Source organism: Equus quagga, chromosome 18 (assembly GCF_021613505.1).
Source record: "Equus quagga isolate Etosha38 chromosome 18, UCLA_HA_Equagga_1.0, whole genome shotgun sequence".
Lineage (NCBI taxonomy): Eukaryota > Metazoa > Chordata > Mammalia > Perissodactyla > Equidae > Equus > Equus quagga.
Window position 1 is genome coordinate 9,512,847 of NC_060284.1, and position 27,251 is coordinate 9,540,097.

The following is a 27,251-nucleotide window of genomic DNA, read 5'->3' on the forward strand; positions in this document are numbered from 1 at the left end:
TGTGCTCCCTCAAAATTAATATTTTAAAATTATTTTTACTCCTCTTTTCATCGAATTGCTTTAACAAATCTTTATCCATTCTTTAAGTTAAATTTTTTTTACATTATTTTGCTTTAGATTTGCCTTATGTAAGCAACATATCATGTTTACTATATTAACATACAATAAACACTGCTCCTTTAAAATACAAACCCAATGTTATTTTTCTTTTAATAGGACAATTAACCATATTAGTTATTATAACTAATGCTTTCATTTGCTTTTCTCCTTTTTGTGTGTAAGTTCAAATTTTTATGCTTCATGGAGTTCCTTTCCCATTTTGCTCTATGCTGAAAAGATTTGCATTCATGTTTCCTGCATGCAATTTTACTGGTGTTTACTTTTAGCACTTAACGATATTACTTAACATGTTTCTTGGATTATCACTATTCAACAATTAAATGATGCCATTTTCTCTAACAAATGAAAGATAACATTTAGCATGTTTTCATTGCCTCCCTGTGTGTTTCCTCCTGCCTCTCCAACCACTCTGCTCTCCACTCTCCATTCTCCTCAATGTCTCTGTCAATTCTTGTTTAAAGAACATATTCTGACTTAGGCTTTTTGTATTCAATTCCTATATTTTGTAATATGTAGACTTGAATGTAAAATGTTTTTGAAGGATTTTATGAAGTCTTGTTTACATCAGTTATTTGGAATTACATCTGAACTTAGCTGGTGTCTAAGGACTATTGTCAGTACTTTGATCTTATTGTAATTCCATTATTAAGCTGCTAATGTTAATCTATCAGTTGTAGGCTAGGCAGGCCTGTGAAAAGTATATTTGCTGAGATATTGCATAGCAATAATACTTTCCTGTTGTTATCACACATTAATGGTTGGTTCTTACATCACAATATATGTTTCTCTAAATTCTATGAGCATGTTTCTATTACCAGTTGTTATTTTGTACAGTAGAGGAGAAATCTGAGGAAAGTGTGATTTTCCTTTACCTTCTTTATAGGAACAATTTTTTTAAAGACTGAACTATTTTATATTTCAGTTATATATATGGTTGAAAAAAATTTAACAGGATATATCTAGGTATGTGAGCTATACTGACATGTATACTCAGGACTTTTTTAAGTTCTTTTTTCTTTTTAAAGATTGGCACCTGAGCTAACATCTGTTGCCAATCTTTTTTTTTTTTTTCTTCTTCTCCCCAAAGCCCCCCACTACATAGTTGTATATTCTAGTTGTGGGTCCTTCTAGTTGTGACATGTGGGATGCCGCCTCAGCATGCCCTGATGAGTGGTGCCATGTCCATGCCCAGGATCCAGACTGGTGAAAACCTGGGCCGCCAAAGCAGAATGCTTGAACTTAACTGCTCGGCCAGGGGGCTGGCCCCAGGACTTTTTTAAGTTCTTAAAAGTTTTCTTCAATTATTTCTTTGAATATTGCTTCTTTAGCCGTTCTTGTTTCTTTCTAGAAACACTCATAACTGTTAAGTTAAATATGAGTTCATGATTCTCCAAATCATTCATCTTCTCTTGCAGAGTTTCCATTCCTTTGTCATTTTCATCTATATTTTGGAAGCATTCCTTCTTAGTTTTATCCCTTATTCAGTCATCACTAAATAATCTATTGTTTTGTTTGGCTTATTTTTGAACTTATATCAACAATCTCATGTTACATTTATTTTTCTGTATACTTTTTCTTTAGCTTATATTATGTTTTTGAGATTCATCCAGACTGATTCATGTAGATATTATATATTAATTTCAGTTTCTCTAGAAAAGTCTATCACATACCCAATTTAGTGTTGATGAACATTTGGAATGTCTTCATGAATATTCTTGTGCATGTCCCTGGTGCCTGTGCATACATACACAGGGAATATGTCGGAGAGAAATTGCCAGGGTGTAGGGTACGCACATGTTCAACTTTATTAGGTGATATAAAATTGCTTTTCTAAGTAATTGTTTCAATTTGCATTGTCCTCAACAGTATGTGAGGGTTCTTTTTGTACTAAATTCCCATAAAAATATGATATTTTAAGACATTTAAGTTGTTAATCTGTTCATGTGAAAGATAGTGATTATGTTTTAATTTCTATTTCCTTAATAACAAATGGGATTAGACATCTTTTCCTGTGTTCATGATCTATTAGACTTTCTCTGCTGTGAAATGTCTATCTTGTATTTTTTTCATATATTATGAGATTTCATGATCCCTTTCAATTGATGTTCTTTATATTTTCTGTATATTTAATCTTTGTTGGCTTTATGTATTTCAATACCTTTCCCAATTTGTGGCTTTTCTTTTTGCTCTCTTTCTTAAAAGAAGTTGTTAATTTTAATGTGGTATAATATATGTCACTGTTTTCATAGTTCTAATTTTCTTATTTAGTTAATTTAAGGAAACTTTCCCTTCCAAAGGGTCAGAAAGATGGTCACCTATGTTGTCTTTTAGAAGTTTTTAATACTTGCCTTTCACAATTACATTCTCAGTTTATCTGTAATTGATTTTGCTTATGTTGTGAGGTAGAGTTTCATTTCCTTTTGTTTTCTATTTATGAAAACTAATTGCTCCCAAACCATTTGTTTTAATGGTTTATTTTTTCCCTACTGATCTGCAATATCTTCTTTTCATATATTAGAATTCTGCATATGCATGGATCTATTTGGGAGCTCTCTGTTGTGCTCTAGTCATATAGTTGTCTATTGCACTGATATCACATTTTTAATTGCCGTAGAGTGATAACACACTTTTATATCTGGTAGGGTATATTGCCCATCTGATTTTTTTGTTAGAAATTTCTTATATTATCAATACAAATTTTAGAACTAGTTTGTTATGTTTCACAAAAAACTGAATTTGAATTTGAATTCTAATGAATCTATATTTTGTTTTGAGGGTAAAAACATTTCTAAAATATCACTGAGTATGTTATATGTCTCCATTTAATTAGATCTTCTTTACTGTATTTAAATAACTTTATATGCATATTTTGTTAGATTTATCCTCAATATATTTATGTTTTGTTGATAGTCTAAGTAATATTATTTTTCTCGATTGGACTTGCTCTTTCTGGTGGTTTATAGTAATATAATTTAATTTGATATATTGATTTTATAGCTGTTAATCATAATAAAATCTTATTTATTCTATTAATTTATCTGTAAATCCTTCTGGATTTCATATATAGGCAATCACATCATCTTGGAATAATGGCAGTTTTAATTCTGCTTTTCAAATACATTTATCTCTAATTTTTCCTGGTTTTATTGTCCTGGCCTGGTTAGGAAATGTAATGAAAGAGATCATCTTTGTCTTAGCTGATTTTAAAGGAAATGTATTTACTTTTCATCCACGTGTATGGCATTTGCTGTATCTTTTTATAGATCCCCTTTGTCAGCTAAATATACAGTCGTCCCTTGGTTTCCACAGGGGATCAGTTCCAAGACCCATGCAGAGGCTAAAATCTGTGGATGTTCAAGTCCCTTATATAAAACAACATAGTGCTTGCATACAACCTACACACATTCTCCTGTATACTTTAAATAATCTCTAGGCTATTTCTAATACTTAATATGTAAATCCTATGTTAGTAGTTGACATACTGCCTTGATTAGGGAATAATGACAGGAAGAAAAGTCTGTGCATGTTCAGTACAGACACAACCATCATAGGCCTTTTGATCCACGGTTGGTGGAATCTGCAGATGCAGAGCTCACAGATAAGGAGGACCAACTGTATTTCTAGCTTGGTAAGAGATTTCTAAAAAACTTGTTTGATCATCAGGGCCAGCCTGGTGGCCTAGTGGTTAAGTTTGCATGCTCCACTTTGGCGGTTCACAGGTTCGGATCCCAGGCGTGGAGCTATACATTGCTCATCAAGCCATGCTGTGACGGCATCCCCTACACAAAGTAGAGGAAGACTGGCACAGATGTTAGCTCAGGGACCGTCTTCCTCAGACACACACACACACACACACACACACAAATTATTTGATCAATTAGGATAGTATCATATTCTTTCATCATACTGTAGCTCCTTTTTTATTTCTTTAAACAGATTAACATGTTGTTCATATTCATTCAGGGTATTTCCAATATTTCTATACTATTTTGCAGTTTGTTTTTCCGCTGGTGGCTTGCCTTCTCTTTTGTGCACTATATTTTTGATTGAGAACACGTGTTTCTTGAACACCACTTATGGAAAATTCTTGAGGCCTGTGTTGAAAATGTTTTCTACAGAGAATACTGTTTTTACTTCTGCCAGGTATCCAAGCAGCCAGTCACCCTGGAACCACTTTAAATTTTCTCCCTGGTGTTTCTTAGACTCCACAGGGAGTGTTAATCCAGCCCCGAATCTATATAAGTGAACTTGTGATTGAGAATCTCAGAGAATAGTTTTCTTTCCCTTAACCTCCTCCCTTGCCCCATCACCCTGCAGCAAGATGGGGATAGGCATAGCAGGATGAGCTTTTGTTTGTGTTGTGTTTCACCCCTGAGTGTGTCACCCTTTCCTTGCCCCATCTTTATGACAAGGGAGTGTCAATAATGTGAAATCCCATACCAAAAGGGGCCCAGCTTTTGTCTACAGCCTCCCAAGACTGTCAAGTTAAAACCAGATTCCACACCTCCAGGGAACAGCTGATCAGGGCCCCTTGCCCAAAGGAATAGCATTTTTTGGTAGTTTTAAGCTTCCAATTTGTTTTTCTTATATTGCCACAAGCTTAGCCATGCTGTAACAGACATACTTTCATGTTCTATGTAGCTTCTAGCAATTTTAGGAGTTTTTATACTGGGAGAGGCTTTTCTACACATCCAGTATGGTTGATGGAAGGAAGGAACAGGTCACCAGCTTTCTTTGAGTCACAACTGCTCATCTTTATAATGCACCTCATTGTTTTTCCTTCTGTCCCTTCATCTCAGCCTATTCTCTCTTCATGGTTTTGCAATATCACTTTGGTGGAGGAAATGTCTTTTTGTTTCATATTAAGTATATTTAAAAAGTTTTCTAACATTTTCTCCCTTTTGTCATAGCTAATCTTTAAATAATATATTCATCTTCAATTTTTCTTTAAAGGTGCTCTTTTTTTCTTGTTCTAGTGTCTATTTGCATGTTTGCTTAGATCCCTCTACTCCTTTATCTCTTACTGTGTGGAGTTCTGATTTGACCTGATGCTTCTCAGCACATAGGTATGTAGCTTGTAAATACCCCACTCACTGTCTCCTGATTGCTGCCTGGATGCATTTCTAAGGCCAAAGGGCAGAGCATGTCCATGGTCGCAGTCATCTCCCCTTTCCCGTGTCTAGCAGAATGTATTCATACAATTGACAGGCTCCACTTGATTTCCTCTCCTACTGCTCGTCCCTGACTCTCTAATGCTTGGAACCAATGGAAAGCTACAATCCCCAACACGGTCTTGTTCCAGTACTCTTCTGATATCTTTCTTCCCATATATGAAGTTTTAAATTGTGAAAACATACCCCATGAAACACAATGGACCAGTGGATAAAGGAGGGCAGAGTGAAAGCAAGGGAATAATTCTCCGACTGCCTTCAAAAGCTGCAAACAGAGGGGAGATTGTGCAGCTTTGTCTTTGGTACAGTCTGGAAGTTTCTGAGCCAATAAACAGAAGCTCAGAGAGAGAAATAAAGTTCTCTATTTTCTTTCAGGAAGGCAAGGCTGTTTCTTCCATGAGGCTAAGATAGGTATAACACTGTGTTTTTGTTGTATTCTAACTCCCTTAGCCTTTCACTTTGTGGAAATTTCTTCTGAATACTGGCTTTGCGTCAGTTGTAGGTTTTGGAGGTTTTGCAATCACTGTTCCTTTTTCTGTCTTTAAGTCATATTTTGTCAGGAAAGTTTATGTCAGAGGTTGATGACCAGATGCAATTTTGAATCCAATTTGATTTTTGAGCAAAATCATATGGAACCTCAAAGGCATGATATTCATAGATTAGTTTTTTTCACCATGGTTGACAAAATTTGCAAATATAAATCCAGTAGGCTATTCTTCACCTTGGAGGAAAGAGAGATCCATTATCTCCTTATTCTTCTCAGGAAATTTTCATCATTGCTTCTGGATTAGATTTTTAAAGAAAGATACGAGATAAAAATTTTTATTCTACACAGAGGATTTGAGCCTTATTGTATTAGTCAGGAGAGGCTAAGCGATGATAGCAAACAGATCTGAACATGCAATGAGTCAATGAAAAACAAGGTTAGTTCTCGCTAACCTGCTAGTCTATTATGTTCCAGATCAGTGAAAGGTTAGGAGTGAGATTAGGTTGGGGGGGTAGGAGTATTCACGGTACAATCACTCAGGGCTCCAGATAATGGTAGCTTTGTTCTCTTCAACATTTAGCTTTCAAGGTCACCCTGGAGATTACTAACCCAGTTAGCCAGAAGGGAAACAAACTAGAAGTGTGCATGGGAAGTTTTTATAGGCCAAGCCTGGAAGTGGCCGATGTCATTTCTGCTCACCTTTCGTTCACTGGAACTCAGTCACAGGGCCAAAACTCACCCCTAAACGGGCTAGAAACTGTAGTCCCAGCAGTGGGGGCAAGAAAGAGATAAAGATAGATTTTGAGAAACAACTTGAATCTCTACCACATTGAATTATCTAGAAAATTCTATCAGGATTCTGGACTCCGTCGGAGTTATACAACTTGACTCCTAAAGAATTCACACATTATCAGATTCATCTATTTCCTGTTTGGCTGTGTGGGACAGCTCACAAGAGGCTTTAGCAAAGACTGGATCTGCACGTGAATTGCACTGAGCTTCAAAGTCCTTTTGACGTCCCCAGAGAAAAACAGAAGGGTCTGCCAAATGAATACGCTCACAAGTGTGAGACAGCATTAGCAAATGTTGCATGTGTGAACTTCAGCAAATTACTGACACACCTCCTCCATCCTGTCATGTAAATGTACGCTAGCTGGTGGCACTAAATGCGGGAACACTCTCAACATCTGTGCTAGGCTACAGAACACTGATTTGCTTAGACTAGGTCAAAGTATGATTTATTGCAGAAAAAAATTTAATATGCAGTAAGCTAATGCATCTCATTATATTATTTAAAAACTTGGAAATTTTATCCAAATTCCTAACTCTAACTCTGAATCACCTGGGGAGTGGGCATAAGATATGACAAACTGAATGAACTATGACCTCATGGCAATAAGAGCAGAGTAGTGAATCTTAAACGCAGAACACACACAGAGCGTTCTAAATAGTATCTTACCATCATTCATTGTACCTATGAAAACCATAACTGTTCAACGCCCCCAGCCCAGCAGGCATTTTTTCGTTTTTGGTTTTGTTTTTATTTGTTTGGTCTTTTGCACTGCTGTTAAGTTTACTGAGTAGCAGTGGCCGCATGATGCTGAGACTTCATATGTTCCCTCTTAAACAAAAGCTCTTATTTCAGACAACATGTGAACAAACCTATTTTGAGTGAGCATCATTCCCAAGGATTATTTATCGTGATTGTTTTATGTATTCACTGCGAATTCTAATTTTCTTGGTTCTTCACTTAATTTCAGTGTCAGCCCTTCTGACAGCTAGCACCTGTGCATATTCTGGTTACTCAAATCTTCCCCTCATTACACACAGTGATCCTGTCTCCTTACCCTTCAGACCACACTATCTTCCTAAAAGTCTCTGGAGTTTACACAGTTTACGGAAAATAATTAAATTCTATTTTTGATTTACACAGAGGCAGGCTGGTATAATGAAATAGCCTCAGACCTAGAATCAAGATTTCAGGATTCCATTCCAAGTACTTCTGTGAACTCTATGATCTAATTTCCAAAGCTATCTGAACCTGAATGCAAACTTTCATAAGATGAAGGAATTTGGGTGATTTTACAATCATCACCAACTGTCAAATTCCAAGAGCACTTATTTTACATTTATTTATTTATTCAACCAGTAGACATTTATTACCATACACTGTGCTAGGTATTTGGAGTAATAATAATGCACACTAAGCCTTTTTATGTGTTAACTGAGTTAATTCTCATACCCCGCACTGAGTAGTTGAAGAAACTGACACACACAAAGCTCAATAATTTGACCAAGTTCACATAGTGGTAAACAGCAAAGTCAGATACAAAGCCAGGGTGACCAGCTCCACAGCCTGTCCTCATGACCATGGTGCACATGGCCTGAAGCACGAAGGGGAGGCAGAAGGGCCTCCCTCTTCAAAGAGCTCACAGACTACAGAGGAAGATGGCATATAAACAAACAGGGTCACGTGGTGAATGCTGTGTACGCATACATATGGTATGGAAAGTCGTTTGCCTTGTGCTAGTCACTCCGTTGTACGTATAATGTGACACTTAATCCTCAGAAGAAATCTTCATGGTGGATATAGTTAGCTCCAGTTTTTTAAGTAAGGAAACTGAGCCCCTGAGAGGCTAACTTTCTTCCCCAATACTCCATAGTTAATAAGTGACTGAGTTGAGGTTATACATCATGTTTATCTGATTCCAAATCCTGTTTTGTTACCCTCTGTCACACTCCACTGCATAGACAGCATCCCTACTTTCAAATTCTCTGAAACTTATTGCTCCATTGTTGTACTTATTCTTTCCATGAAGTTATACTTTTAAAGAAAAAACAAAAAACTTTACTCAAATGTGTCAACAATCCATGAGAGAACAAAATTATCATCCTTAATAACTTCTCAAAGAATTCACAAGGCAAAAGAATGAGATTATCTAGAATCATTTGACACTGAAGCCAGACAGTTGCTTTAAACCTTTGCTTCCTGCCTGCTGGGAGTTGAATCTTTGCAGTCCCTAAAAATCTTAGATACGTGGATCAGAGAAACACATCAGAATCTCAGAATTAGGGGGTCCGCGGAGAAGTTATGAATGGAGGAGTTAATGCCTCGGAGTTTAAATTCTTTGTCCAAAGTTGTCTAATTAGTTCAGTAGCTGAATTAAAAATAGAATACAGATCTTCTGCTTTTCTCTGTCACACTCATTATCTTGTAATCTCCAAATATGCATGTTTACTATAATCACCTAGTAAATTTTCAAAAAATTTACCATTTATTAGTAAACATAATATAGACTTAATAACTCTATATTTGGGGAGTGGTTACAGTTAACAAGGAATCTGTCTATTCAAAAATTTTCCAAGTTGACAATAAAATTCATTGTTAACTCTCATTATATGTCTTTCAAAAATTGGTTTAGTATTCACACATGTGTGTAGAAATAAGAGGAAGCGGAAGGGAGGAAACAACAAAAAAGATGATGAGAAAAGAGTAGTAATGTACTAATGATGATGATCAAGAAAGAGAGAATGAAAGAATGAATACAAAGATAAAGGAAGGCGCGAGCGAGGACAGGCGAAGTAAGTTCGAAAGTACAAAAGAAGCTTCCCCACATTGGGTCCCTTTTGTTCCAAACTTATCTCCCACAACTCTCTACATCCTGCCTTTATTTATAGTATTTCTATTGCAGTTTTCCCCTAATTGCTCCACATTCACTTCTTTCACACATACGTGTATACAAAACACACAAATATGTGCAATAGCATACATAAAAATACTGACAATTCCTTTGAAGTTTAATCATGATGATATGGAAAAGACCCAAGAAGGTTAATTCAGTGTTGCTCCCATTCTATGAATGGCTCTTAAGTGTTCAGTTAAAAATAATTCAAATCCACAAATTATTTTTCTTGGTATACCTGCTTACTGTGAATATGCTGATAAAGTTGGACACTGAATATGCATGTTTGCGAAAGGTTTGAACTTTCAAGATCAGTTTGAGGAATATGTTCAGAGGAAGTCAGCCTGCAGTTTTCAGCGTTTGATCCTTCAGCCTCTTACTGGAGCATGAATCCAGAGAACACCAGCAGAGAAGCACACAGACAAGTGGGGGACAGATTTATTTGTTCTTTGTTTCCTGACCGCCACTTTTCTTCCGTTTGGCATGGACTCATTTTCAACCTAGAGCATTTCCACCCTGTTAGAAATTGCTTTCTTACTGCTCGCTGATGGTCAAACTCTATTATACCTATTACTTTCTATCTTTTTTTCTGAAATGATAAATGTCAACCTAGAAAGAACTATAAACACAACAAAATAAACAGACTCTCATCTAGCAAAAAGTATTGCTCATGTATGAAAGCAAGGAAATTTTTTCATCTTTCGCTTTCAGAAAAAAAGAGGAATAAATATATGTACATTTGGTGACTACAGATGCATTCTGATTTTCCATGAACAAAAGGATAAAGGACCACTCATAGACCGTTAACACCAAAACTCCTCCCAAAACCTAGATAAAAGTGTGGGAGAATACATTTAAGTTCAATTGGGCAGCAGACGTTGAGTAGAAATAGCCGTGGCACACTAGTTATTAATTGAAGTATATGCTAAGCTTTAAAACAAAGGACCGAGTATGACTCCCTCAATAGAAGAAATCATGTATTCCTTAACTGCTTGTTTAATAACACAGTTCTACTTCAACTGAGGTATTATATAAACCATAGAATTAAATCTGAACTTTTTATACTATGAAAGTCCCAAGGTGAAATGAAAACATTTAATTCTTAGATTCTTTGCTGTTGTATTGAAGGGAAATGTTTTACTTAGAAATGTGTTCTGGGTGATTATCTATATGTTTCTAATATTCAATGTTCAATAGCTGTTGGGATTTTCCTTCAAATTTCTTAGTTCCTCATAACTCTTTTAGCTGGAGTTGTTGTTCCCAATATGATCATTTTAATCCTTTCCTTTGCCCTTGCCTTGACAAAACAGAAATCTCCAACGTGTACTCCATGGATATAGGAAATAAAAATATTTAAATACATTTCTTTAATATTCAGACGTATCTCTGAATAGTTCTATCATCTCAAAGTTATTCTTCTTTGATTATGAAATGCTAGATTCATGTCTGCCTATGAAAATTCATGATCTCCCTTAGACTCTGGCCCCACCTTCCTCCGTTTACCCACCCTCCTTCCTGTTTCCCTTTCTGGTCTCCTCCAGCTGACTGCAGCTGGACAGATCAAGCAGTGCCTTGTCCCCTGACTCCTATGGGACTAAGCAAAGGCTGATGCTTCTGTTTGAGAGACCGCTCTTTCCTTTTTTCAAAAAAAAAATCTGTCAAATTCACTTTTGTCCTTCAGACATCCTCAGGGTCAAGGTCTCTTAGAAGCCTTCCATAATACCCCAAGGCTGTGTTTGGTGCCTCATAGCACCTTATGATTGGTTTATCAAAGCACTTGCCACACTGTACTATAACTGTGTGTTTCTTTGTCTTTTTTGTTTCCTAGATGGTGAAATTCTTGAAGACAGTATTCCAGGCCCCAAGACCTTGATAGTCTCATGGTAAGCAGTAAGTAAAGAGGTAAATACATATCACTGTAGATTTACTGAAGTGCTTCATTATTACTCTAGACATGGCATACAAAAAAGTACTTTATTTAGAAGACAATATGTGTTGTTTATGCCTTGTTCCAAATAAGTGTTAATTATCTTATAAGGAAATACAAAATAAAGGAGAGTAGCCTAAATTATAAGCAGTTGTGAAAGATGAGGTAAATGGAAAAGAAAGGTAGAGGCATAAAATGGAGCCAGAAATAAAAGCTAAGGTGATAATTATGAATTCACATTAACACTCATTTATCTTCTGGTTCCATGATAGTATCTTTGCTCCATTCCACCTCTGAATACTAGGATTTTCTCCTTATTTAAGGTGCTACATACATGTCATCTGCAATTTCTTCTTGTATTAAGTCTGAAATGTCTGCCTACCTCGCTCAAGGTTTTGGAGAAAACTTTATGAATAACCTAAGAAAACTGGTCATTTCCCTAGAATCCTTCTCCTCTTCCCTCTCCCCAGTGGCTCCTCATTCCAGGCTTTGATACAATTGTACTAAGTTATACTAATTGGTACATTCTATTCCGCATGTTTGGAGCTAGTTATTTTGGAAGATAAAGTACACATTTGCATAAATGAATATGTATCAGATGCAAAATAACGCACAAATATGTGCTTATGATTTATTGGATAAAAACTTAGTTCACGGTGCATCCAAAAACATCTTTACTGTTTGACCACAGGAAGAATTACTCAATTCTATTTTACTGGAAATTTTGTGTGCAAAATATATAAATCAATCAATCTGACTGTCATGACTGAAAATGGAAATAATGTCTACACATTTTTTTACCTTAATCTAGTTGACTCTATATTTTATCTGGTTAATTCATAACTTCCCTTATTCTCGTCTGTTTTGTTCTTGAAAATCAAGAACACTATTAATTGTTTTAATCTCCTTGAACCTCAATTTTCTTATCTTTAAAATAAATAGAATTAGCGCTTCCACTCTCTGGCTTGAAGCACTATATAAATGTCAGGTTATCTGTATTGAATCCACCTGAAAAATTTGGTTAAAAATATGGTATTGGAAGTACATTAGTCAACATACCATTTACTTATTGTCCTGGGAGAGAGAGATTTTTTTCAGTTACCTACAGTGAGCCAGGCACTATGATAGATGCTATATGTATCATCTCATTTAATCCTTACCGAAACCCTGAAAATTATGCGTTATTGCCCTAAATTTACAGAATTGGACTCAGAAAGGTAAAGTGGTTCCCCAAGGTCTCAAAGCCCAGTAAACTACACAACAGCAGTTCAAACAAGTTATATCTGACTATAAGGCCTACATTTCCAAAACAGTTACTCCTCACTGGAAGAATACATATAAATCGGTGGAGAGCAGACAGCCTCTGTCATCAGCTCTGAGAACCCCCTGCCTTTTACTGGCAGGGTTCATTTTGAAGGGCTAGGTCTTGCAGGCTCTGCTGGTTCTGGGTTCTACCTCCCTATAGACATCTACATTACTTGCTTAGCCCATGAAACTTTCTAAATTTTCCAGATTCTAGATTTTTCTTTCAGTGAGTCAACTTTGCTGATTTTCTAGACTCTGGTTTCTCCTTTCCTAATGAGACCTTCGTGGGTTCCTGTTTTTCTCAATTCAGTTGAACCCATGGGCTGTCTGGAACTCATTCATTCTTCCATTTTCTAATTAACTATAAAAATTATGAGACTGGTATCCTCTAGGCCACTTCTATGGATGGAATACAAATGCAAAAAAAACAGAGAATCTGTCCAACTCTAATCCACTGGCTCCCTCTGGCTTACCTAATCAACTGGCCTCAAATTTTTTTCTCTTTTGTTACGTTTATGTATGTGTATTAATTTCTCAAGTTTTGGTTATGATAACTGTCATGATTCCTTTTTATTATTTTAGTTTTATTATTTTAGTTTGTTTTTCAATTTGACAAGAAATATATATATATTTATATATGAGTGTAGGTATGTGTGTATACTTATATAAAGAAATTTATATATATATATAAAATAATAAAAGTAAGTACAGATAAAGACAAGAATAATCACCTACAAAATCTCCCTACTAAGAAAGAAGCCTTCGCATAGAATCTAACTAGCCTACAAATTTCTTCCTACCTGTAGCAAAACTTCCTGTAAATAACTCAAATAAACTGATTTATTCAACCAACTAGCCCAAACTATATAAAATAAGTCAATTATACCAATCATTTCACTAAACTGCTGATGAATAAAATTGAATAGAAATCCACAACAAAGTGCTATAAGTACAAAGCATGTGTCAAATATGATGTTATGTATGGTATGTATTTTATACATATATGTATATATTTATATAATGAATATGGTGATGTGGTAGATGAATATTAAAACCTTAAACATTTCTAACTGATGGGGAACCTAAGTCTCCTCAAGTTGACTTACTGTATAACTGAATCTACCAGAGCTTATGAAAATTTATCACATTTCATCTTGAACCCCATTTGGGAAATGGGACAGTTTCTCTTGAAATTATAACTCATAAAGTTACTGCAATTCTATATGCACCATCACTATTGATTAATAACAATGAAAAGAAAGGCCGCGTTGAACCTGGCACGATTCTATCTTCAGGGAATCTTCTGGTCCTCAGGGGATGTGCGGTTCCATGCCAATGACATGGACCATTGTACTCAATTTGGGGATTTGACAAACTAAAGTTTGTTCAGTAAGCTTTGGCTAATTTCCTTTGGGAAATCACCCCAGTAAAATCTATAGAGAGTGCTCAATTTTTGAGTTTTAAAGGGCCAAATTCACAAAATTAACACTTTCCACACTTCCTCATAACCAGGAGCATACACACATACTCACACTCACATACCTAAACAGCTTAGATTTCACTGGTATATGTGTGACGTAGCTATTCCGGCCTAAGGCAGAATTTACGTCTTGACCAGAAGTCTGAGCAAAACTCATCTTTTACATAAAATACTGATTCAAAAGACGTGAATGTGATTCTTCAATCAGTATTAAACGTAATTCTTCACAGAACATTTAAGAAAATAGAAAATATCAAAGGTATAATTTGGGGAGGAGTAGAAAACAAAATCATTTTCTAAAATAACTGCAAAAACCCTCCTAGGTCCATCTTTTAAATGTGAGCTATGTTAATATTGTGTTGAAACCGATATTTTCACTTATGACTGTACTTTGAAATTAGTTCTCAAAAAAGATAGTCTGTGTTATGACTTTAAAAGTACCTCAATTTTTTTTTTTTACTTTCCCCTTTTTCCTTCCTATTTCCCTTCTTAAGTTAAAGTTGGTAACAAAGTCTTCCTTCCTACTTATTCTTAGATGTCTGACACCCCACAAAAGGCCCTGAAGCCCCCTTCTCAGCTGATGGGATGTCTCTAGGCTCTGCTTCAAACTTCCCTGCTCCCATCCTGTGTTGGAAGACAGTTCTCCATGGGTCTGTTGTGTTTCTGCATATCTTTGCGAGCAGAGGCACTGACAGCTTTCGTTTCTCACCATGTTTTTGAAAAATGTTTGTATAGCGAACAGTCTTGGAAGACAGAAGAAGTGGTTCTCCCTATGGAGCAAAGGGCAAGTTTGTTTACAGTCCAGAATAATAAAGATAATTTCTCCCCTTGCAGCCAAGGGCAAGTTTGCTTGCTGCCATTATTAAAAAAAATTGAGTTTCTTAAGCTCAGGGAGCCTCAGTTATGACATAAATGCACTGTGTGTGTAGATGTCACTTAGCCCTCCTCGTATCACCCTGCAGTAATTGGGGCTTGGGGAACTGATGCAGGAAAACGACAATACTCTGGCTACTGCTATTGCTATGACTAATAAACTGCCTTTTGTCTCTGTCTTCTGCCAGCATCCATGAAAGTGGCAGATCCTTCACAGTTCTTGATGTCTTGTTTCTCTAGTTTCTGTCTTTCTGCTTTATATATGGATTCTCTTCTCCATCCAGATCCTGTGGATGATGACTCATTTGGTTGGTCATCTAAATTTTCTTCCAATTCAGTTTCTCTCCAAGTTTCTTCCTCCCTATTTGGCCTTTCTCAGTCTAAGGTCCCTCCCACTTGTCCAGGAAAAAATAGAACCTGATTGAGTAATATGACAATGAACTAAAGGCAGAGGGATAAAAAGGATAAAAAAGAGTGTGTGAATACAAAGGGAAGGGTGGATTATACGTGGAGTATGAGCTCCTGAGAATCCATACAGCAGCTGAGTTTTCAAGTCTACCCCATCAGAGACATCATCTTAGGGCTGCTGGGTCTGGGGTTTGAGAGTGGGCAGCATTGCCAGGCTGGGCACCTTGCTCATTGACAGTTTGACTGCCTTTTCATTTCTTAGTGCTCACTGCTAAAAAAATCACTTGTTTAGTTGTCCAATTTTTCATCTCCCTTACCAAGCCCCTCAACAATAAAATCAGCAGACTCATGTTGAGATCCGGATGGTTCATGATGAAATGAGCAGGAATTTTTACTTGCTTATTTCAGAGAGTTCCAAAGGATGAGCAGAACCATCTGCATCAGGAGTCCTGAGAATCAATGAAAACTTACCAAAAACGCATATTTCTAGGCCATATACCTCAAGGATTTTGATTCAATAGGGCTGACGTGCAGCACAGAAATCTCCCATTTTCAATAAGCTTCGTGGGTGAATCTGCTGAAGTTTATATCCAAAACACTATATGAGAAACTCTGCTCCAGAAACTGCCTCCTGATCTGGTACTCTGCACATCTGCTCAGTCTCATAGATAGTTCAACCCCAGATGTATAAATTAGTCACTGATAAATGTTAGTGGACGGCAGCGACTTGCCCTGGCAGACCCTCAACTGCCAGGAGTGTTCTGATAGTTATTTTTTTTTGGCTGTGAAACTGAAAGATTCATAGTAATGTGAGAAAACTGCTTAGTTTTAGCATTTTGGGATCTGTTTGGAACAATTTCTTCTGATCTATGGGATAATACTACATATGCATTATTAACAATGGCCATATATGCAAAGATGTATAAATGGAACCAAAAAAATTAGAAGCTGTAGCTTATAAACACTTTTGGTAAAATATTATTATCCCAAAAGTATTTTATTTGGATAAGATAAACAATATGAAAATTTTTGAAAGACTAAGGGATATTTTTGAAAAGTACAGACTACTGCAGTCATTGCTATTGAGATCACAAGATGTAAAATAGGATGTTAATGAAAACATATCTTACATCAGTGTTTGGGATGCATTTAGAGAAAAGGTGTAACATAATGTCATTAATGGTTCTGCAGTTCTCTTAATATACTAACTTTTTAATAACGACGCTCAGGGAAAATTATTTCTTCATTTTCTCAATATTTTCCAAATTAAATATGGTTAAATGACCAAGTAAAAGGAGCATCATAGCAACTGATCTCATCTTTGAGTGCAGAATAGCACACTTCATTTCCATCAGGTTTGACTGGGAACTTCACACTTAAATTTAGTGGGAATACACTCCAGGTGAAACCCATGAGAATGAAGAAAACATCATGTGTTTACAGTGCTTTTGAGATAAGGATACCATAGTTTAGAATGCCAGGGAGTAGGAAGCTATTGGAAACATTTCCATCTGTACATCATACTGAATTTCCGTGGGATTACTTGGGACAACTGATGTTACATAAAACAGTTGAACACTATTCTAACATATACACATTTTCGTTGTCAGTAGGTGGTCTTTATCAATAAACCACCGCTTAAAAAACAGCCACACAAATTTCAGACAGAATTTTTCAGATGTTTTCTCTTTTCTCTGAAGTTATGTTGATAAAAGGTGACGGGACTTACAGTTTACGACAATTTTGACTTTTTTCACGTCTGGGAATGACACATCATTTTCCGCACTGCATTCATATTCTCCAGCCTGGTCCCTTGTAATTCCATAAATGTCCAAATATTGTCCATTTTCAAACGGTTTTGCTACAAGAATAAAAGTTATAGCATGTTTAATTGTAGCTGCCTGAGGCTTCATTCAAGTAAAACAACAATCTCACGTCTTCCTATTAGATATTGCAGACAAAACAATTCCACATGAAACTGGGGAATTATTAAACCCTTTGTTCTCTTCTGTTCAGAGGAAAAGTCAGAGAAAAAAGCAGAAACTGAACAAGGATACTATAACAACAGTTTCCCCAGAACAGGATATACATGTGTTCTTTTTAATTGATTGTGGTCTCCTAACCTCGTCACACATCAAATAGAGCTCTGCACATTTCTGTAATTGAGTTCAACAACCTCCTAGCACTGTAGATGAAATTCACTATTATGACTTGGTACATATTGACTTTTATACAGCGTAAGCTAGCAATTTGACACTTAACCTAACTAAATGTTACTTTTCTTTTGGGGAAATCTCATACTCGTTCTCAAGGTTTCAAGTCAGATGGCTTGAGAAGAGCGTAAAGATATATTAAACCATTGCTGCATTTCAGTTTCCAAAGTTATTAATGTTTCCAAGAGAGATACATTATATACAATATATAACCTACCCAATAAACCTCAGAAAAAAACTTTATGACTCAAACTAAGAGTTAAGTGGTCATAAAAACAAACTAAATTATCTTTAATTGTTAATATTCCAAGGAAAACATTCTATTTGACTAAAAATAACAGTAGATTAAAAATGTAAGGAAAATCACAGATGAAAGAATGTCTCTAAATGAATGAGATTTGGGAAAAGGGACTACTTTCTGAAATAATAGAATTTTTATTTATTTGAAAGCAGAGAATCATTGGGCAGGAAGGATATTGACTATCAGAGATATGGCAAAGGAAGAATGGACCTATGAGAATTTCAAGAGGGGGACCCTTCTCCTTCATTGCACAGGCCTTGAAAAATCACATTTCAATGCATACCAAAGAGAATTGGAAAATGAAACAATTCCATTAAATGATGTGTTTTCAAAAACCAGTCTTATTTGCTGCTTTCATCTTACTCTGTTGCCAAAACTATTGTAATGCAGAAGTTAGAAATCTAGTAAGAAGATTCAATTTTATCTGAATAAAACAAAATGAAATTTAGTTGTGGTGCTCCAAATCTAAGATCCATCTCAATTAAAACAATTTTTTTTTTCTGTAGATTCTCTGAGTCTACATCAATTGCCACACTATCTGCCCTCCAGGTAACTGTAACTTTGTTAATGGAAACCTGGAATGTTTAGAATATGATTAAGTCACCTCTCCATTTATTTGGCTGATCACACATCCTAGACAGGAGAGAGCTATACTTCCAACATGGTGGTTGGCTGATATGCTATTTCAGGTATACAGAGGTAAGCTGACAAAAGCAACAGTTGTCTTCAAAGTCCATATTCTTAAAATCTGATTTTACAATCATTTTCTTAGCTCACACTTGTGGCCTGCTTTGATTCTAATACACAAATATAATACTGATTTTCCATTGTTCCCTTCTTTTGCTCTTAATTTCACCCTTACAATAAAGATAATCCAGGTAAACGTGTCTGTGAAAACTATTGAAAAATACAGAGGAGCTAGCCCTCATGGCCTAGAGGTTAAAGTTCAGCACTCACTGCTTAGGTGGCCACGGTTCACTTCCTGGTCGCAGAATCACACCACCCATCTGTCAGTAGCCATGCTGTGGTGGCATCCCACATAGAAGAACTAGAATAACTTACAAGTAGGAAATACAACCATGTAACGGGGCTTCAGGGAGGGGAAAAAAAAAAGAGTGAGATTGGCAACAGATGTTAGCTCAGGGCAAATCTCTCCCTGAAAAAAAAAAAAGATAGGGAAGACAAAATCTTTATTCACATCCAAGAATTTTTAAAGTAAAACTTGAATTATAAATTAAAGGCAATATTAAATGGAAATTAAATATGAGGAGAATTGATACATCATATCAGAATTAAATATCCCAGTTGGGCTGTACAAAGTGAAGCCAATTACAAGTGAAAAGGTATACTATTGTACAACTTTGTAAAAACAAATTTGTTAGGATCTAACTATATTAAAATATTTTTGGCTATTCCTATTTTTGTGTTCTGACATAATTTTAAGAAATTATATCCCCCAAAATGCTTTCTTTTGATAACAAGCATACATTATAACCTGTTTGAATAATCAACTATTGTCTACTTCTTAAATAAACCATTAAATATAGTGTGTATGAGTATAAGTGTTATCGTTTTTGCTATTTAAACATTACAAAACTATGAACAGTCTTTTAAAGTACGGAGGATAGAAAGAAACACATTAATTTGTATGCATACCAGGAAACAAAGTGAATAATGAAAAGAGGGAAGCAATAGGTTTCTTAAAGAAGAAGCTAGTATTTTTTTTTTCTCTCCTAAATAGCTAAATGGAAGACTCTGAAAAATTCAGAGCAACTACAAGAAGCCGTATGACAAAATGTCACCAACATCAGGACCAGGACATCACTCAACTAGAGAGAGCATCATTCACATCTATTGAATGTTTCACTGCACAACCTACATAACCGTATTGAGGGATTCCTCTTCAACCCCACCACTGAACAATGTCCTTATTTACAACTATCAGAATTACTGGTAAATATGGATGCATTGCATAAATCAGTAGCTACAGAGGCAGTGAATGGATGCCATTGCCAACACTAGCTATCAGTAATATAACACTAATATAAAGACACTGAGGAAAAACAAAGCATAAACGCATGGTCAACATCTTAATTTCCCTACCGGATTCCTGGTACTTTAAGTCAGCCTGTTATATATTCCATTCACCATACATCAGCTAGTGCAAAAGGCGAGCTCTGAGTATTCTCTTGTTCTTACACAAATAGTTCGGTTTCCATCCTGAACTAATCCTTGCTCTGTTCTCAGACTTATCTTACTAGACTTGAATTCCAGATTTGAAACTTCTGGTTGCTTTGCCAAGGATTTAAACCCTGGAGTTCACTAGTTGTCTGTAATTTGCTCGGTTGCCTCTTTGGACTTTTTTGCGCTTTATATAGTAATTCTTTACTTTAGTTTTGAACCCAAAGAAACCAATCTTGTCTTTAGACACTTGTCTGGCTTTCCCTCTATTCCCATTACTCTTCTAACAAGGAGAGAGAATGTGGATATAGTACATTAAAATGCAGAGGACAATTCAGTTCATGCAATGTAACTCAACTTAGTCCCAAAAGTAGAGGAGAAAGACCAAGGCTGAAGGGATGTAGGGAGCTAAGGCGTGGATGGGGAGTATTACCAAAGCCAAGACTACAATATTTATGGGGGATATGTACTATCCTAAGGTACTCATTCTAAATCTAGATAAGTTATAAAAACATTGTGCAATGCTTTTATCTCTCAGGGTATCAATTATAAATGTTGGTGAGACAGAAACACATTGTGATATGGCAGCTCTTTTCTTGTCACAGATTTTGCCATTCTCCATGAGTGCAGCAACGGTTCCTGTTTTGTTCTTCTCTGTGTCTCTAGCTCAAGCACAATTCCTGAAACATCATACACTTGGTAAATGTTAACTGAACAAATAAATACATACATTGATTAATGTATTAATAAAGCCCTGTAAGGATAGAGCACAGAGAATCTAAACTAAAGTAAACACTTATATTCGAAGAAGTTGCCACTTCTCTTTCAGAGTTGTGAGGAAGAGAAAGAACTTTAAAAAGAGGTGTCATCCTGCTGACATCCTGAAGTGACAGGTGATGGCACTGGTGAGAACAGCCTCTGTACAGTTATCAAAGATTCTTTTCAAGATTATAAAGACTAACAAAAACTTTAAATACAATTTTGAAGAAAAAAAGGTAAGTACTATCTATAATCTATACAATAGTTTTTCCTTTGTGCATAATCTCTTCCAGGTATAGATGGACTTCTCAAAAAATAGAGAGCTGAAGAAATTCCACAAGCTTTCAATGATAACACTATTATCACATCTTCAAAGAGAAATCTGGAAAACAGTGTGCAGCTATGCTTTATAATCTCTCTCTCATATTGATTTCTGATAAGAACTGGACAGAAAGAGCTCTATATTGGCCACTAAACAATATCTAGATTTGGCTTTATGGTTTGGTAAGGCCATGAACATACTTTATATTCCATAGAGAAATTGTTAGCCACAGCATTAGATTTCTACAAAGTACTAATATGTTTCCGAAAAATATCTGACAAAATAAATCTCTCTTCCCCTGATTTCTAGGCCGTTATACTTCACTAGTTTTCCTCTCACCTCTCTGGCCATTTTTTTTTCACTTTTTCAAAACTTTTCACATCTTCACATTCCTCAAATATTGTTTCTGTCCTATTACTCCTGTTTCTTTCGTTGAGCACACTCCTTCAGGGGATCTCGTTCATTCATTTGCAATTCATTACTATCTATGTATTGACAAGTCCCTGATGGATCTATTTAGCCCATATCTATATCTTGAGTCTTAGACACACGTATTCAACTGGCCATCTCCACTTGTATGCCTCACAGACATCTCAAAGTCAACACACCAAAAGCAAACTTACCTTTCCAACCATATCTGCAACTCCTCCTGTGTTCTAAGTCTCAGTGAGCACTTCGACCATCACCCAGTTGCTCAAGTCAGAAACCTTGGTATCAACTTTGACAGTACATTTTATCTCAGTCTATACATCCATCAGTCACTGTTTCCTGTCAATTTTACCTCTTAAGTAATTCTCAAAGCTCTTCTAGGGGACTCCTGTCTCAGTTACTGATCTTGGAATGCACATACTCAGATGATATGCCAATGATTTCATACTGCTTTGCCGGGTAATTTTAATTCCTGAACACTTGCCCAGAAACAGTCATCTCACTTTTCAAGGCTGCTCCGAGGGAATATATTTTGTTAGAGTCTCATAGCCATTTACTACTAAATGGTACTTTGCAATTGAACTTTTAAAATATCCTTGGAATGCTTCATTTACATTTTATGATTGTAATTATTTCCTGTCAGCTTGCTATCCACCAGCATATTTGGTATCATGCAAGTATCTCTTCTGTGCACTACACCATGGAGAGTGATTAGGCACGTGGGGTCTAAAACTTGCCTGCCTGGCTTCAAATCCTAGCTCTCCCATTCACCAGCTATGTGATCGTATACAAGGTATCTAACCTTCAGTTTACTCATCTGTGATGTATGAGGATAATAACAGAACCTGACTCGTATGAGTGTTGTGAGGATTATGCAGGTTAATGCAAGTAAAGTGCTTAGAACACTATGCGATACATCACAGGATTAGAAAAAAAGAAAACCTTATTAGTCGGTATTATGATGCACAGGTTTAGGCTTGCCAAGGAGGTTGGTGTAGATAAATACTGTTTTCATGGTGAGAGGTTACTATATTCAAGAATCGGTGCCTTTGTCTTAACATGATATTCAATTGGAACCAGAAATGAAAATAAGGAAGTCACTCATGAGGCATTAACAGCAATGACCAGTTCAGTTCTCATGTCCCTGTAGGAGATCAGTAAATGCATCTGCCTTGTAGATCTGCAGAGGAAACTGAAGGTGGATCTCATGTTGGAGTCGCTTCCTCTCTGCCTGAATTCCCAAGGACAATTCAACCTTCTTGATTAATTTCTATCCTTGCTTAAATATACATAAACTATCCTTGAATAGTCACTGGTCTAAAAATGGCATTCAAAGATGGTTTTCAGCTTTGAGTTTCTGATGGGAATTGTAGGCTGATAGAAGGTCCTTACGCCTCTTTCTCCTCATATAGCTGATCTTACTGCTGCCCAAAACACTATCCTTCAATTCACCCAGGGAACTTCTTTTCATCCTTCAGATCTCTGCCTAAACAATATCTCCTCAGAGAAACACTGACTGAGTTTTCACTACTCTGCACAGTAACTTCATGTTACATACTTCCAAAAAACAAAACTAACAAGAAAATCCTGCACTAATGTTATGTGGCATATACAAGCTTGATATTACTTATTTAATTATCAGTAATTTTTAAAATATTTATCTTTCCTTTTATACTTTAATTTCTGTGATATAAAAGGATACATTTTATTCTGTGTTTAGTATGACCTCTATACATATTCTTTGACTATACAATTAAAGAAAGATAACATAATAGAAAGTCCAGAAAATTTTCCATTTCATTAGATAAGGAAGATTAATCTTATTCATTATTTACCATGTCACCACACATAAACATAATATTTATTTTTTGTTGATTCCTCATTATGTGTAAAGTACCATGCTAAATACTTTTATTATGAATTCCTCAGTTAACTTAGGTAAATGTATGAGGTAGATTCCATTATATAGAATAAGACTCTAATGGTTAAAGAGGTTAAATATCTTGCCAACGGACACAGTGACAGATATGAAACTCAGAACTAATGCCAAAACCTACCTGCCTGATCTACATACCATTGAAATGCTGCATTAGTTCACTCATTTATAAATGGTGATAATAAAAATGCTTCTTCACTGCAAGAACTAAATTAGGTCATATGTATGTAATCCTTGCTCTTAGAACTATAAAGTCCTCTATAGATGTTAATCAAAATGTTATTTGTTTTTGTATTAGATTTTTATGGTTGCCATAACAGATTACTACAAACTTATTGGTTATAACCATACAAATTTATTACCTTTCAGTTCTGGAGGTCAGAAGTCCAGCACTGGTCTATGGTAACTGGAATAATGGGTCCCTCAAAGATATCCATGTCCTAGTCACAGGAATCTGTGTCTCTCTTAGCTTACATGGCAAAAGGGACTTTGCAGATGGGATTAATGTTAAGTACCTTGAGATAAGGAGATTCTATTGGAGGGCCCAATGTAATCTGCTGAGTCCCTAAAAGTAGAAGAGAAAAGTTAGAAGAGAACCCCAGAGAGATGTGATAAATCATCACTGCTGACTATGGAGATGGTGGAGGCACCAGCCAAGGAAAACTGTGGCCTCTAGAAACTAGAAATGGTCCTCGGCTGACAACAAGAAGTTGAGTCTCCTCTAGAGCATAAAAAAAGAAACTCAGTAGGTCAAAACTTTGCTTTGAATCTGGTGAGACCAGTACCAGATTTCTGACCTACAGAAGTGTAAGATAATAAATTTGTGCTGTTTTAAGCCACTAACTTTGTGGTAATTTGTTACGGAAACAATATAAAACTAATATAGGGTCTCACTGGACTAAAATCGACATGTTGGCAGTGTGAGATTCCTTTCCAAAGACTTGATTATTCGCTCAATCAGGCTGTTGGGAGAATTAAATTTCTTGCTATTATAATACTAACTTCCTTACTTCTTTGGTGGACGGCCATTCCCAGCTTCGAGAGACCACCCTCATTCCTCGGCTCCTGGACCTCTTCCTCCATCTTGCAAGCCAGCAAATGGTGAGACAAGTCTCTCTCCTACTTTGAGTCTCTACTCCCTCTTCTCCAGTTTCATCTCTCTGAACCACTCTTTTGTCCTCCTCTTCTAGTTTTATGGACTTGTGTGATTAAATTGAGTTGATTTACCTAATCTGAGATAATCTCCTCATCTCTAGTCCTTAACCTTGGTCACATCTGCAAAGTCTCTTTACCACGTAAGGGAACATAGTCATAGATTCCAGGATTTGGGCATGGATAGCTTTGGGGGCCATTTTTCTGTATACCACAGCTCTTCATTAGTCTTTGCAGCTCTACTTCGACATACAAATTGTAATTTGTCTATAACTTTCAGAGACAGCAGAAAAAGAAAAATGTGTGGTCTAATTTATAAAGTTTCTGAGTTCATTAATACCTCTGAAAAATATGAGTGAAGGTCAGAAAGACAAATTTAATTACAAGATTGCTTTGGAAACAAAATATTTTCATGAGAATGTACCACAAATCTAATAGGTAATGTGATACTGGCAAGTTTTGTTAGAGCACAGAAGGAGTGAGAGCCAGAAATAGTGAGGTTTGAAGGAACAGTGAAGAAGAGGGTGTTTGGGCAGATGAAATTATGGAAGTCATCTACTGAAATGACTGTGGCAGATTTCAGAAGCAAACAAAAGCAACCCAGTAAATAAAAAGCTCCAGGTTTTAATTATTTTGTTACGTATTTATCATAGTCCACCAGACAACACTGAAGGAAAGTTCTTAAATCAGCCCACAACCAACTGTTTCTTTCCTTCCTGTCTGATTTCTTTCTTTCCATTCATGCATTCAACGGATATTATGCAAGATCACTGACTAGTGAGCAAGACTGTTCTTTCAAAGAACTTACAATTTACCTGGGAAAAAAAGTACAATCAACAATTTCAATAAAATGTGATAAGTACTATATTTGGGGTAAATATAGGATGCTATGCTGTCATAATTGTGCTACCATCATTTCAAGGAAAATTCCTAAAAGTTTGGTTAGGTGAGAGCATTAATTTAGCGAGAATGGGTAGAGGTGAGGCTGGAGTTTTCAGCAGAAGTCAGAGCCTAGAAAGTCTTTTAGCTTTCCAAGGAATTTGGATTTTAACTTAAGGAATGATTGGAGTGTTGTAAATAAGAGTATGACAAATTTGAATATTTTAAAATATTATATTTTTAAAAAGATAACTTTGGAATTCTGCTCCCAGTTATATTTAGGAACAAAGACCATACATACCTTCTTGTCATAAACTGCTATGGAAAAGAACAAAATATATGAAACAGCTCTTTTCAGCTATTGGACAATAGGCAACACATAACCAGGATCCCTGGAGCAAATCAGGTGAGCCCCACCATTGATCTCCATGACTTTCTATCTGGAGGCAGTTTTCAAACCCCATGATCAGGGAGGTGTAAACCAGAGCCCAGTGTCATTACTGAATTGAGCATAGAGAGATTGGAATTCTGGCAGGTCAAGGGGGCTAGGAGTAGTGGTGCAGAGCTCTAAAGAGAAGGAACCCACACAGACAAAGAGCTACAGAAATCAGCATGTGTTTCCTTATCTTAACTGAAGACTAGGCTGTGCATGCACAGGGAGAAATCTCAAAAGTTGGCGGAAGAACCACTGGAGAGTTTGCAGGCTGAACAATTCCTAGACCTCAAACAAGGTGAGGAGACATTTGATCTCCAACTATCAAGAATGGGGAGTCCTTCGTAATCATCAGAGCATTCAGCAAAGACTCTAGCAGGCTTACGTCTTAGTTATAGGCTGAAAAAGAGCTGGAGTAAACACTCTTTGAGACCTGTTCTTTAATGCTTAAAAACAGGGTTCAATTGGACAAAATGATCTGTAAGTAACACATCTGCTGTAAGAAAAAAGCTCCACACTTTCTAAAGCAACAAAACAAAATCCAGATTTTCAGCAATATAACAACACAATTTCCAGTATCCAATAAAAAAATTACTGTATATTTAAAGAAGCAGGAAAATTGTAAAGAATAACTAAGAGAAAAGTCAGTCATCAGAAAGAGACCTAGAAATGATAAAGATAATGGAATTCTCAGGCAAAGATTTTAAAATAGCAACCTATTATAATTATGTTTAAATATTTAAGCAAAAACATGAATACAATGAAGAGAAGTATACAAAATAGAAAAAAATAGCCCTAGTCCAACAAAAATTCTTGACATAGGAATACAAAATATCTCAAATGAAATATTAATTGGATGAAATTAACAGCAGGTTAGATACTAAAACAAAAAATAAGATGAAGCTTGAAGGCATAGCAAGCTCATTTAACATCTATCCAAACTAAAGCAGAGGGAGAAATACAAATAACAAACAAACAATTAAACAGAGTCTTGGTGATATATAGAACAATATAAAATTTTCTGATATATGGATACTAGGGTCCCATAAAGGGTATAGCAAAAAATATTTGAAGAAATTAAGGCTAATTATTTTCCAAATTTGATGCATACAATAAAATGGCAAATCCAAGAAGTTAGAATCTCCGAGCAGGATAACCACAAATAAAATCACTCAAAAGCACATTGTAATCA

General features: G+C 36.0%; 1 protein-coding gene across 2 annotated transcripts in view; it reads right to left on the reverse strand.

Moving 5' to 3' along the window:
• The window catches only part of NEGR1 (neuronal growth regulator 1), an 810,652-nt gene that overhangs the window by 249,883 nt on the left and 533,518 nt on the right, over positions 1-27,251 (reverse strand). For both annotated transcript variants that reach the window (XM_046645643.1, XM_046645644.1), the window contains exon 4: positions 17,184-17,315. In XM_046645643.1, the coding sequence (XP_046501599.1) occupies positions 17,184-17,315 (132 nt within the window). The remainder of the gene's footprint in view (positions 1-17,183; positions 17,316-27,251) is intronic.